General features: G+C 40.5%; 1 protein-coding gene across 3 annotated transcripts in view; it reads right to left on the reverse strand.

Annotated features, from left to right (window-relative positions):
- Positions 1–1,631: 1,631 nt before the first annotated feature.
- Positions 1,632–14,842, reverse strand: part of agap3 (ArfGAP with GTPase domain, ankyrin repeat and PH domain 3) — a 150,886-nt gene continuing 137,675 nt past the window's right edge. For all 3 annotated transcript variants that reach the window (XM_008434265.2, XM_008434268.2, XM_008434264.2), the window contains exons 17-18: positions 6,756–7,011; positions 1,632–5,161 (exon numbers count right to left, since the gene is read on the reverse strand). In XM_008434265.2, the coding sequence (XP_008432487.1) occupies positions 4,937–5,161; positions 6,756–7,011 (481 nt within the window). In that variant the 3' untranslated portion in view covers positions 1,632–4,936. The remainder of the gene's footprint in view (positions 5,162–6,755; positions 7,012–14,842) is intronic.

Consider the following 14,842-nt stretch of genomic DNA (forward strand, 5'->3'; position numbering starts at 1 on the left):
CCAGCCACAGTCCATCTCCCCCAAACTCTTGAATAGTTTTTGTGTCACAGTCTTTTGAAAGCTGCAATTTTCTCTGTTGCATTTGAAAACTTTTTTACCTAAACTTTTACCTTCCACTGAACTTTCCATTAATATGGATGGATCCAGGACTCTGAATATCAAGCTTCTTTAGCAACAAACTTTTGTAGCTCACCATCTTTGTAGTGGGTGTTAATGACTGTAGTCAAATGTCAAGGTGTCAGTTTTCCCAATGATTGTGTAGGCCACAACTTTTCCAAGTTGAAAATGTTTTTATGTGCGTCCTATGTAATCTTCTAATTTTCTGACACACTACCCTGAACATCTGATGTGCATCAATTATTGTTTTTAATAATAATTGTTGTGTTGTATGAACTTCCTTTTTCGAATGAGTTACTGATATAATTTACTTTTTCTGAGATCCTAATTTATCAAGATGCACCTGTACAACTTGATGTGTAATTGAGCCTAATGATGCTCATATGGAGGAAATTCATTTTCTTGGCCTCAAATCAAGACTCCACAGTGTTAGGCTAGCACAGAGGCAGGAAGAAGGCAAACTAAGGCGATGAGCAGGTGATAAAAGACAAACAAAGCCGACCAACAGAGTGGAAGAGGATAAAGATATGCTGAGACAAGATTAGCAGGAAATAAGAACTGGATTAGTGGGAGGTCGACTTCTCTGAACAGTAGGATCTTTGGGTTTTCCCTGAGGTGTTTTGGTGCTTGACACTAAGCTCGGCTCTTTATCTTAATCCTCTTTCAGTGACTCTCGGGGGTCCTGCAGGAAGGAAGTGAGGAGGTTACGTTATGTGACCGAAGACAAGGTTGGGCGAGCCGTTTCAGTGTGACGAAACAATATAGAAAAGAGAAAGAACATACTAATAGAATAAAAAGTCTCACCTTATGTCTAAGTCATCTGCACGTATAGTTCCATTTATAAGTTTACATACACTCCTCATGGAGCCAAATCTTGTACTAAATTAAAATATTTTATTTTGCCATTTGTTTTTAGTGTTCCAGATCTTCCAACTGCTGGTCCTTGGGCCATTCCTGGACTTAATAAAAAAAAAATGTTTTACTTAATTTATAATAAACAGCAAGGGTCTGGTTGGTGATTCATACTTGAACAGAACTAGAAGTTTTAACAGGACAATGATTTTGAAGGCTAACTTCAAGTTCCCTGAACTGAACCGATTCTCCAAAGTCCTAAGCTGTATGAAAATTTGTACACACACTTGTGTGTCTGTTTTAAATACACTTACGAGTGTTCAAAACATTCCAGCCAGAAAAAAAAAAGCATGTAGTTGAGGTGAAACTTAATTCAGGGACATTGCTGCTACATGTGCATAAGTATGAGCACTTTGTATACAGTGAAAAGTAATTAAAATTGTAGACTCGATTCTTAATTTTAAAAAATCCCCCCAAATGGTTGGTTCTCTGGGAAAAACAAACAAACACAATTTTTAATTCACATTCCTAAAATCTGTAATCAATACAAAGCTTATTTTGATGAATGTGATGATGACAGGTAAACCTGTTGTTTCTCTAAACTTCACAGGATCCAGAAGAGCCCAGCAGAGAACAAACGAACMACGCAAACACTAGAAAAATGTGTCAGTTTCCCCAAATTTTGGGAAAGGCTACAATGTTTTATTTGAGTGTTTATTAATAGGTCAAGAGTCAGCCAAGCATCCAAGCATACAACATGTTACTCTTTAGCTTTTACTTTGTTTCACGTTCTGAACGTAAAAGGAAATACAATAGGTAAAACAAACAAAACAAAAAACAAAACACACAAAAAGATATTTACATACTGCATTATAAATATGTCAAATGTACATCATTATACACAAGTACCAAAGATGGTTGGCTAATGTTGAGACCCAAACAGAAGGACCTTAAAAAAATATGTTCAAAGAGAAACAAAAACAACTTATGGATCAAAATGACCAAAATCGTTTAGTTCGTCTCTCCAGGACGAGAGAGGAGCTTTCCTTTCGATAAAAGCACTAAGCTAATATATACATTTTATATTGTTTGTTTGGGTTCAAACAGGCGGGTAATTCTAGTGTTTTTTTCTTCCTATCGTCTACAGTATGTAAATAGGGTTTCAGGGTAATTGCTGTACATATGGAGCTCTTCTGTCATCCCACTGAGCCATGAAAAAGTCTCAGTGAAATAAGGTGGTCAAGTAATGATCAGAAATAAGGCTTATATCACAGTACAGTACGAGTCGAAAATCTGAGCAAAACTCAGGTGGACATTTGAGGTCTTGAAGGAATTGTTTGACGTTTTTGGCAGAAATGTGCTTTTCCACAAGATGTACCCAGTGGTATTAAGACATCTAGTTAGTACCCAAACATTCAACCAAGCCAAATGTATCCACTTAGCCGTTAAACACGCATATAAGAGAACAACCATCTCAACCAATGCGAAAGCTGGCACAGATAGACTAACTTTGGCACTACAAAGTCAAGATTGCACAATAAGCTCTTGACTTACTGTACTCAAGCTGTCTAAGAGCACACCGAAAAAATTACCTTTTGGGTTAATATTCAACTTTTCGAACAGTGCAGGTGATATCAGCAATCCCAGCATTTCTACCAGGTATGTGCTGGTTATCAGTGTCATGACATATTAAGGTGTCGAAAATCATCAAAAATATTTGAAGTTATTCTGTTCTCAAGGTTTAAATGGTCTTTGTTGAGATATCAGAGAAAAATGCCTCACTGGCCAGAGTTTTCCTGTTGTAAAAGAAGGCTGCTACAGCTCTCCTCGGTTTACAACTACGACACAATTGGCTGTTAAGAAATATTAATTTACTCAAGGTCAAGATAATATGAGGATCTCACACAGACCAGTATCCGAGTTCTAATTCACAAGTTCACATTTCTACTAATTCAAATGCCATTTGGTTTAAAGGAAGACATTTCTGCTACACACTATTTTCCATCAATTCTTAATAGTGCACTCAAATAGTGCAAGATTCACGTGTCAGCAGGCTTCCTGCAGGGACAACGGTACCAGTTAAGGATTCTTTGCTGCCACCTTCATATTCGTATTAGACATAACACGGTTGCAGTGGTGAATGTGGTGTATTGTTGGATGTGCATGTTTTTGTTGCATCTCAAAATGTAGCTTGATAATTCCTTAATTATTATTTTTTTGTTAGCCTACATCAACTTTGAACAAAAAAAATAGCACATTTACAAAAAATGTCAAATAATTCCTTCCTCAGTTTTGCAAGTATCCTCTTCTGGCCATATATAAAAACAACTGGGAGAAGTTAAAATCCATAAAGCATCAACATGAGTATTGCAGATAAGGTACCTTGTAGTTATTAGCCCTGTAAACAAATATTTTTGCCTTTGTAAACCAAAAATAAAAAAAAACATTTTAAAATACTTACAAACCAGATAAACGATGAAAAAAAAAATCTGTAGAATACTGCACAGTTGTATGGAAGAAAACTTCTCTCTATTAGCCTCTTTCTGATTGCAATCCCTTTTACCGCCTTTACTTCAGTCACAAAAATGCATTTTGTTGTCTCCCAGCTTTTACGCTCACATGATGCGAGGACAGGAAATGCTAAAGGAAAAGGACAGGGGTCATTTTTTTCATTTAGACTAAAAGTCTGAGCTAGGTCAAACGGTTCTCCTAAGGAATAAGGCAAAGGAACATGAACTACTTTTTACAGATATCTGTACAATGAAACCCAGTTATGTTCCCAAATTTTTACTTTATGTTTATGACTTCTCCACAGAAATGCCCCTGAAGCAGATGTTCAATCACACACACACGCACACACACATGCATACACACACACGCACGCACACACACACAAGGTACCGCATATGTATTTCACAGCAATAATAGCGGATATGATCTCTAGAGTACCAGTTCTACATCTATCAGCCGATCTCCCAGAATCCTGTGCTGTTAAACTGACTGAATCTCTGAAGCAATTACCAACACAATCCACTCAATCTTAAAAGAAATAATAACTCTAACAAAGAGATCGTAATGGTAGAAGTTCACAGTTTCAATCAAACCTTTGAATCTGAATGAATTTTGATTGAAGAGGCACACTCACAAAGCAGTGCGACTTAATAGTCCTAAAACATCATGGCCCTTAATTCCTTTATAGTCCGTTTACTGAAAGATTGTGCCATAGAAAATGACTCACTCTCACCCAATAGGAATTCTGCAATCAGCTCTTTCTACGATGATCCAAATCCATTTCCCTGTGAATTAAGTGTCGAAATCATTTGGCCTCTTTAACCATAATTGCTTTGCTTTTGTATATGATAGAGTGTTGAAGACATACATCACTGTGAAAGCTGTAACAGTCACTGTTATGAGAGATTAAGTTTCTCCCTGCGTCAGTGTTTTTCTCACTTGTAGAAACTACTTTTTTACTGTTCTGCGTGTTGATGCTTAAGCTTGAAAATTTGAAGCCGTTTTCTGACTCACGCTCATTATATTTCTCTGTTCCCATTACAAAAGGGAAGAGGACGACATAGTAGGAAATGCTTTGAGTGTTAAGGATATGCGTTTTTTTTTCTATATGGCATAAATGCAGAAGGAAGTAATCTGTTTGGTTGAGGCTTCAAAAACATAAATCTTAAAGCTGATCGCGATCATTTCAGACCAAGACTGAATAAAGTTAAGAAGAAAAATTAAAAAAAAAAAGAATAAAAAAAAAATATATATTTAAAAATGTACAATGTCCAAGCTTGCAGCGCAGTGGAATATCTTCAGTAACTCGATACCTGATATCTCTCCATTGGTGCTGATTCTGGGTTACACAGTGTGAAACAGAGGAAGTACAACAAGTACACAATGGGCGGGTTTGGGTGTTTCTTTTTTTTTTTTTCTTTTCTGTCGTCGTCTGCAGCTAGCTTCTCTCTGGCTTCTACATGATGCTGATGCTGCGGTTGAGCTCACACTGGGCGTTGTTGTTGTTGATGTTGGGATTGCGGAGGCTCACATTGGACGTGGGGACGGAGCTTAAGCTGTTGGAATCGTTGGGGCAGCCGTGCTGCAGCAGGATGTCGGCGCATTCTTGGCTCCCGGCTCGCCGGGCGTAGGACAGCGGCGTTTGGCTCCGAGCGTCTCGGCTTTTCACATCCACGCCATACTGCGGCAGAAAATGACAGGAAAGTTTGATTCTGACTGTACATCAGAATCAAAGGTTATGTTTTCTTATGTTAGAGAAAACATAACCTCAATATGTCTTCTCTAAATTCCTATAAGGATTTTGTCTGTCCCTACCTGGTCAACCTTAGCAAATTATTTTATTTAAACCAGGCCACAAGCGTCTCACAGGCCCAAATGGAGCGAGTGGAGTTTGGCTCAAATGCTATGATGCTGTTCTACCATTTTATACCATTATACAATACCCCAAATCAATGTTTGACAGAAAAAAAACTGCAAGCTGATAATATGCTCTTGAACACACAGACGATCAAAATGTAGCATCGACACTGGCGAGGAAAATTCCAATTCACTGCACCTGAAATATTGCAGTCTACTAAATACTGCATCAAAGCCGGGCTTGCATTGCAACGTGCATTGGAGACGTAATGACAATTATGATTTGATTTGTTGCGCAACTCTTACCAGAATCTTACCAGAATGGTCAGAAATAAAGTTGTGGAGAAGTTTAATACAAGGCTAGGTGATGAAATAAATTCTCAAGCTCTAAACATAAATCCATAGTTAAAAAACAGTAGAACACGTTAAAGACGATAGATGTTCATGGTAATACACAACTCAGATTGGAGAATCTGGCAACAGGACAAAAGTTAGTTTTGTATTCCAAAAATCTGTGTCATCGCTGAATAAAAACAATAAGGATTGGGAGTTAGCCAGCAGCTTTTCCTGCAACAAACATGTGGATAAAGGTGATCTGATCAGATGAAAATAAAACTTTTTTGGCCTGCAAGAAAAATATTGTGTGTGGAGCTAAACAAGAGATCATTCCTGTCAGAGACAGCAAAAAGACCAAAGACTGGGCTGGATGTTCTTGTTCTGACAAAAACACCAAATGCCATCGCTAACCGTAGCCTTGTTCTTTCAGTCTGAGCTTAAGATATTTTGCACAGAACAAAAATAGGCAACAATTTCAGCTTCCAGATGTGCAAAGTTGGTATGAAATCCCTCAAAGACATGCAGCTCCAACTGCAATAAAAAGTGCTGTGACAAAGTAAGAATTCAAGGGGGAAACAACAGAAACACAAGCCACATAATAACTCATGTCTTCTTTTGTTTCAATTCACAATTATGCACTGATGCGTGCTTGTCAGTAAAACCCCAATGAAATGCATAAAAAATTCTTAAAGCAAGTCAAAATATTAAAACTTTCAACATTTTTCCAACATTTTTTTTTAACTAAACCTGAGCATTTATAGAAAATATAATTACGACAAGAGTCAAATACTCCGTTCTTCTAAGCACACCAACTGCTTGAAGGTGAGAAAGGTGCATATTTTGGAGTAAACAAACACTGTTCTTAGAAAAAAAACAAACTTGTTCTTTGTTCCTTAGTGTTGGCCTGACCTACTTTTATTCTAATCCAAACTGGTACCTTTAAAAAAAAAAAAAAGAAGAAAAAACAAACAAACAATCACATCTTCAGAAGTAAACCAAAAGGTCAACCCAATGCCAACCAATGCTGGACGCCCTTCTACTCCCCCCCCCTCCCTTCCGAGCTCAGTTGAGCCTATACTCACCCAGATGAGCAGCTGCGTGATGACAACATTGGCCATGGCACACGAGAGGTGCAGCGCAGTGCGTCCATCCCCATCACCGTAAGTCTCATTGACCTCCTCCTTGGTGCCGTGGGCCAGCAGCAGCACCACCAGCCTCAAGTCATCCTCCACCACTGCCCGGAGCAGCTGTTGCCCCAGAGGAACATCCGACTGAGGCAGCCCGACCAGGAACAGCTTCTGCTCGTACTTGGCTCTGATCCAGCGCTCCTTCTCCTCCCTGGAGAGGAAAGACAGCCGGGGTTTCAGGTCAGCCAGGGTGAGACATGCCAGACATGCAATCAGCAATTTCACACCTTGGGTAGAGAACTTTCAAAATAATTTAGAGCCCATGATTTAAAGGCAAAGCCATGTGCAAAACGAAGTGCGGGGACACACAGGGGAAGCATTACAGTAATTGGCCTATGAGAGTCACTGAAGTATTGTGACATTTCTAAATTATTAGGGCACAGGAAAGTGATTTCACTATCACAGCCTACCACACGGGGAAATAATACAGTGAGATCGGATGGAGAGATCAGAGAATGCCAAAGGGTGTGATGCTTTGGGCAGCATTCCAGCCTCCGCTGATTACGGCCGTCAGCACGACGGCTCGAGCTCGGCCAGCTTTCTAAAGGTTACACATCTTGAACAGCATGTCTGCTGTAGACAATGCAGGAAGGCGGGGGACATATTTTTATCAGCACTGTCGGCTGTCAGTCTGAACCTGTGGATCTCCTCCACAAAAGAGGCAGTGTGTCTCTGGGCCTCAGGCTCCCTTGGGGTAGCTGGGCTCCGAGTCAGATCGATGGGGCTGAATGGCAGCCAGAAAGAGACGGTTGGATGTGGGGCTCCTTCACTCCAGCCTGCAAAGGAGAAAGGCGATGGAGAGAAGGCTTCGTCCTCTATCAGCAGGCAGAGTTCTATCTTTTGCTTTCCATCTTGACCCGCCAATATCATTCTTCGCCCACATACAAACTGTTCAAATCAGAAGACGACGAAGAAAAAAAAAAAAAATCAATATCAATAAGTGAATGACTGAGCATGCCCAGTGTGGTGCTAACCTGGTGACCCTGTCAGTCGGTCTGATAAGGGGAGCAGAAAGAAGCTGTTGTTTGGATTTGCGGGTGAGTGACAGAAAGGAGAAGGTTTGTGTGAATCAGTTAAAGCGGCGACGCTGGCTGGAGTGACAAGGCTCTCGTGGGACTCTTTATCAACGGGCCAAGGCTTAGCAGCATGTACAACCTGACAGTCTCACTCAATTCAATTGTATTTCATCATAATAAAAGGTGAAAACGTACCCGGCTTGATGTTGCTAAAACAAAAACATTTGGACCTCCACATTTGACATAATTTATTGTAACTTTATGTGATAAGCCAACACTTTGGATGGGAAAGGAAAATGGTACTTGCTTTTCAATGTTATTTTTAAACTGCGGTGTGCATTTGTTCTCGGCGTGCCTGAGCTCCTCTGCTTTGCAGAATCACTTCAGAAACAGTCAAATTGAATCAAAAGGATCTGTTAACATCAAATTTCAAATCTTAGCACAGATTCTAGGTGTGTGTACTTTTACTTGGGGGGGGGAGGGGGGGAGGGGATTCGAATACGTGAATATACTTTAATCAAAACCGGGTTGTCTAAAATGCGGCCTCTGGACAGATCATGTGCACCCACAATTAGAAGTTGAGCACAGAATTACAGCTAAGTTTTTTCTGACAACGATATAAAATATGCACAGCAACATTTTCAGAAACAACAAACCAAAAAAAAAAAAAGGAGATTAGTACCCATAAAAATGATGGGTACTAATCATTATTAGTACCCATTATGGGTACTTTGAATTCTAAGTAAAGTAACCTTTACTTATAATTTAAGTAAAGGTGATCCTAATTTCTGGTTTTTTTTGGGTCGTAAACCTTGTTTGGTCCATTTGACTCCAATGAAATATTATGATCTCTAATCGAAACAGAATACATTTAAATAACCTACTGTCGGTATTTATTTGTTGGATGACAACATTTTTCAACAACTAAATTATTTAAATACTCAAAATCAGCATAGTAAAAGAAAATTAGTTAATGAAACACGCAGCAGGAATTTTGCATCCCCCTCCCCCCCATTTTCATAAATGATTGTTATGAAACGCTGTGTCTGCTGAAACAACAAATAACCTTTGCAGAAACACCAGATCTCGTTTCCATTTGGATGGAACCTAAGATCAATACTTATCAGCACAGAGTCCAAATTGAGTAAGTACAAAACCTGCAGGGGTCATGAAGCTATTTACACCCACTGCAAAATAGTTTTAAACTTGTGGCACCTTCGAGGATTTTGTTGCATTTTTTGTTTTGGGCATGTAAAGAAAATGTGGAAGAGAAAGTCTTTTCGCCCAGCACACTAAAAGCACACCTTTTCTTCCAGAAGATAGTATTATTCGGAACTACAATACGTCCCTAATAGCGGGCAATTGCAGTTGCTCAGAGTTTTATGGCGTAAGATCTCCATCAATTCCAACTCAGTCATTATGTGCGGACAAGCCTGTTAGCGAATCAATTGCCGTTCGAGCCAGTGGACTGCTCAGAACAGGAAGGGGCCGTCCTGCCCCTCCACTCTTATTTCTTTGTAAACATGTTTGTTTTACAAATTCAGGACAGTCTGAGAACTGCAGGTATGTCTCAGGATGATATGCACAACTTTTTTTTTTAAATCTTAGTATGGTGACAAATAAGTAGGGTTGATGTGTGCAGTTTGTTTCGGAAAAAAGTCGACCATGAATAACACGATGAATCTGTAGAGCCCAGTGAATTGATATGAGCTAAATGAGGCATAACGTTAGCACCAAGACGTGAAACAAAAAGGCAGAGAAAAGCCATTAAGAAGACGTCAACATCTCAGAAAGGAGCCCGGAGGACACTTTGTTAGCCTTCACAACAAAATCAGCCCTAAAGACCTGCAAGAAAAGCCTCATTCACAGCTGATCCTGAGCTTTAAATTCAACAAATTCACAGTCCTTTCTAGAAAGTTAACCCAATAAAGGAGCAGGAGGGACAGAAGCAAAAGTTAAGCAAAAATTCCCTAGCTGCAGCCACTTGAAAGAAAGAACGTGAAAGGAAGTAAAATGGTAATCCCGCCTCTGTCTTTTGTTTGGAACAGAGCAACAATCCAAACAGAGGTAGGGTTTAGACAGTCAGGGGGTAACCGAGACTCTTGAATAGGACACTTCCTCACTACAGGAGGAAGAAAAATAAAATCAGCAGATTTAGCATGTCAAAGTGCCGGGACAAAGTGGGAGGGGAGGCGGAGAGAGGAAAGGAGAGTGAATTTACACAGCATGGGGGAACATTCAGGAAATTGAACTGATGGCTAGTCCTACATATACAACACACACACAGGTTTTTCTTCTTTTTTTTTTTTTTTTTAAGCTAATAGGCACCAATTTCCCCACCCAGCCCGGAGCACATACTTGTTCTAAATTTCTCTGCTACTTGGGGGATAAAAAGGTGGTTTCAAGTTCCTAGAAAAGACGTGTGTTGCCCCTCTCCTTTAACTACGATCAGACCACACTCGCTGCAAACCACCTCCGTCTTTCAGTAATCTTGCATCATAAACATAGATTAACTTTCACTCACTTTGATGTGTATGAAATTCTGGGCCAACATCAAAACCGCTCCCTGAGTTTAAAGTGGAAATGAGGTTCCTGTCCTGAGCTGGTGTCCCTTTTCATTTGCCTATGCAGAGTCTGGTGAGTTAAAGGCAGCTTTAACAGTAGAGAAAAGGTTTCTTTTATAATTCTATTAGAGCTCTGTCCCTCCAACTCTATGCTGAGCAATGCATTCTGACCCTGACTTAATTAAGTGGCAAATGGCAGAATGATTCTCCTAAACCCAGCCCAAGGAGTCAAGAACACATGACTGAATTCAAATAAAGAGGAACAAACAAGGACAATTAGTCAAGCCTGAAAGACAAAGATGAACAGAAATTTATAGGAAGGGAATAGAAAGTGAGACGGGGGAGGAGGAGCAAGAGATTCTACAAAATGACCAATCTAAGTGCCTGTAATAAAGGTGCATTGGTCCATATAGGAAGAGGAGGATGTCCGTCTCAGTACTCGCCCATCTTTCAAACTCAYACTGAGTGCTTCACAACTATCAAAGCTTCTCTAGGCTCCTCCTCCTTCTTCTTCACGAGCCTCCACATTCACTGTGGATACATCAAATAAATGCTTTGAAAGGGAAAGAAATGGCGTTGGTGGTGAAAGGGGCGATGGGAGTTGGTCCGGGGGTGGGGGAGACGGCTGTGGTTGGACCAGCTTGAACAGACTTTGCAGTGGGGGTGGAGGACTTCTATAGAACTGGTTCCCATGCAGCCAGGAGCTCCACTTCCACAGACCACGGGGAGGGAAGAGCAGAGAGTGAGGAAGAGCAGTAGAAAGACAAGAAGGGAGGGTGAGAGGGGAATGACAGAGATTGAGAAAAAAAAACAAAAAAAAAAACACAGACAACAGAAGGAAAAAGCTGGGGCCCCCAAAGCATCAAAGGTTGCTAAGGGCGAGAAATGAAGGAGCAACACAGTAAACGCTCCACTAAGAGTGCTAAATAAGGCCTCCCATGGTCCAGTGGGTTACAGTGCAGACCAAGCTTTACTCTGCTCTGAGAATGCCAGCTCCAAAAAGAATGTAGACAAATATTTTTACAAGTCCAGTCGATGCTTCTTGCCCGTCTCTCTTCAACGGTGCAGCCCGAACAGATGACCAGAACTCAAAAGGTTTGTTGAGCTCTATAGAATTGCCAGTGGGAGAGCATCTGGGTGCCAAAAGGCAGGCAGAGGGATGAGTTGAATATATTGTGACATTAATGAGGTTGTCAGACCCCTCATGATGGAGTGGCTCTGTTTTTGTGCCAGCAAGACTAACACTCTTAAACGCTCATGCTGTTAACCCCTGCTGAACCCTTGCCTCACGTACAAAGCTGAGGGGACGATAACACATGGCCCGCTTAAGTGTGTGGACTGCTTCATGTAGTCCTGCACACATGAAGCGACAGATTTAAATCCTTTGTTTGTTTTTTTTGTGGCATTTTTGTTTATTTATTTTAATTTCCAAACATTATTGAGACTAAATACACCAGCCACCTAATTAGGAATACTTTGCTATCAAGTCGAAACCATTTTGTTTTCAGATCTGCCCAAATTCCAGGAGGCATAGATTCAACAAAGCGTTAGAAATGTTTCTCAGTGGTTTTGGTTCATATTAACATAGTTGCTGCAGCTTTRTTGGCTGCACATCCATGTCCATCTCCTGTTCCAACACATCCGTGGGGTGATCAACTGGATTGAGATCTGGTGAGTGTGGAGGCCAATGGAGGACAGAGAACTCAACGTCAGCTTCAGAAAAGCAGTTTGAGATAATCTGAGATTGCTTCTGGAAGYGTCCACCAGAAGATGGGTAACACTGTAGTGATAAAGGCATGGATATGTTCAGTAAAATGACTTAGAAAGGCAATGGCATTCAATTGATGATCATCTGGTACTAAGGAGTCCAAGGTGTGCCAAGAAAACATCCCTAACCGTTTTTCCAATCAGTTATCATCCAATTTTATTGAACCAGAGTGAATTGTAGCCTCGGTTTCCTGTTTGTTGCTGAAAAGAGTAGCACCAAGTTCAGTCTCCTTCCATCTTCTTCAATTATTCTGTACACACTGGCTGTAATAAGAAATTATCTGAGGTACTGCTATCTTTCCATTTAACCAGTCTGACCATTCCCCTCTGACCTCGAACATAAAAAAAAAGGCCTTTTTGTCCACTCAGCAACTGCTCTCAAGATGCGCATAGAATGTTCGGTTTTTTTCTGAAAAACAGAACATTCTATGCAAACCCAAGAGTCCTACCTACACTCAGACCAGCCTGTCTGGCACAAACAACCACAAGACATTCACTAAGTCGTTTAACTGATTAACTTTTTTTTTTTTTTACCATTCTGATGCTAAGTTTAAATTCAACAAGTCATTTAGGAGGACCTAATAAAGTGTTTGGTGAGTATAATGGTGAATTGCATGGCTCACTATGCCCATGCTATAACAGAGCAGTCCCTTCTTTCCGTCCACCTGGCCCTGAAATCCAGTGGCATATTGGCAATTAGCAACCAAGGTGCTACTTCTCCCACGCAGGGATAATTACTGACCTGTGGCTTTCATTTAGAAAGAGAAAGCAGACAGAGGACATAGGAAGACTCAGCCATTCATTTGTCTTAATTAATTAGTCTTCCTCCACCAGGGCTCCTGGTGAGGCCGACTACTCTAAAAAGTCCTGAGAACCAGCCGCTTCAACGGTTGTAGCCTGTGAACAGCCTGGAAGCTCTGCCCGATGTTCAGGGGCAACCGTGAGCAGCAGAAGCTACTGTGGATAACTCTTGCAGACGCGTTTGTGGTGACAGGACTTCCTTTGCAAACAGCACGACTGGACAATGGGAGAGCTGGAGAAGAATGGGTTAAAGCAGACAGAGGGACCAGGTTTGGAGAGGTTAGTGGTGTGATTCATTTTTATTACCACGCAGCCCCTGCAGGCGGCAGGAGTGGCAAATTATTTCTGAAACAAAGTGGAGGGCTCTCATCAGAGCTATTACCCGCCTGTGGCCGAAGGCGGCGCAGAGCCCACAGAGGGTGACAGTGAGAGGCCCCCCATCAATGAGGGATAGCCGTCCACATCCGTCCACGCTCCAGGATATCCCCCTCCCCAAATGAGAACTGGTGTCTGTGCTTCTGTGCGTGTGTTGCGTTGTGTGCAAGAGGAAGATAAAGGTAAAGCTAACTGTTGGACCACTCCCATGATATCCATCAAAATAATCTCCAGTATTGTTTTTGTCACAAACCTGCCAAGCAATTAGAGGTGACGTGCAAAACACAATGACTTGCGGGTGCTAATTAAAGGAACAGCTCCCATGTAATATGCTGACTGCAGAGATGAGCAATGACAGAAAGTACTAACAAGTTCATCATTCCARATTCAGCTGAAGCATAGCCAGATGAAACCTTCTTCTGAAATGACCCTACCTWGCAATGCTCTAAAAATAAAACTAATCAGTAAGTAAATGTTCATTTATTAATTAAGGAAACTAAGAGGAACATTTGGATTGTCTGGTTATACAAAACCCACTGTTAGTTTCTGGGTTTGAGGTACAATTATAATAATAATTTTAAAAAAGTAAAAAAAAAATAAGAAAACATAACTATTTTTCTGACAAGTGAAGTAAGCAGTGTAACTGTTTTGAGAATAACCGAACTGCTTTCAGCATGAGAGTTAATCTGGTGGAGTAAGTGTAAACTATCAGCTCAGAAAAATATGTTGAGCGTTTTTTTTTTTAAAAACCTGATAACCTGACTCCTATAAAGTTGACTCACTTATTTAACTAACTTCAATATAACAAGAAGCCTCACCCACATCTAAGTACCTTTGGATGGCAGCATTTTTGGTATCCAGCTGGAAAAAAAGAMGCTAACAATAGACACTCGTGGAGTTMATTAGTTAATCCAAACCATGTAAATACAATTTATTAAAACAGCTGGTCAGTTCACACATGCAAATATTTTTCAAACCACTTTCACATCGTGAAGCATGCAGTCATCCTAATGTTCAACTATAATTCAGCAGCTGTGCTGATCTGCGTATAACAAATTTACATACCGAGTTCCTAAGATCTTGAATATCATAAGCCAAACCAATCTTGTGGATGAGCGSCTTTAAGTTAAATCTCAAAAATGCAAGAGGTAAAACTAGTCTTGCAGGAGACATTCAATCAGACACCAAGTTGATATTCAGGTAGTTACTGAATCGTTTAGATTAGGTGTCACTAATGTTTAGTCAGAGTCAGTAGCCATACAAAGCCTGCCTATGTGTCAAGACAAAGCTGCTATGTGTCACCAGTTTGACACAATTAAAATCCTTGCTTTTATGGTGAACTGCATTTAAAAGAAGAAAAAAAAAAGCACAAGAAGGGGGGGAAAAATCAATCAGCTGGAATTTATTCATCCTACTTGAYATATAAAGGAGATTTTATAAAGGAGAAAACCATCAACAT

This window comes from Poecilia reticulata, linkage group LG17, assembly GCF_000633615.1.
Source record: "Poecilia reticulata strain Guanapo linkage group LG17, Guppy_female_1.0+MT, whole genome shotgun sequence".
Classification (NCBI taxonomy): Eukaryota; Metazoa; Chordata; class Actinopteri; order Cyprinodontiformes; family Poeciliidae; genus Poecilia; species Poecilia reticulata.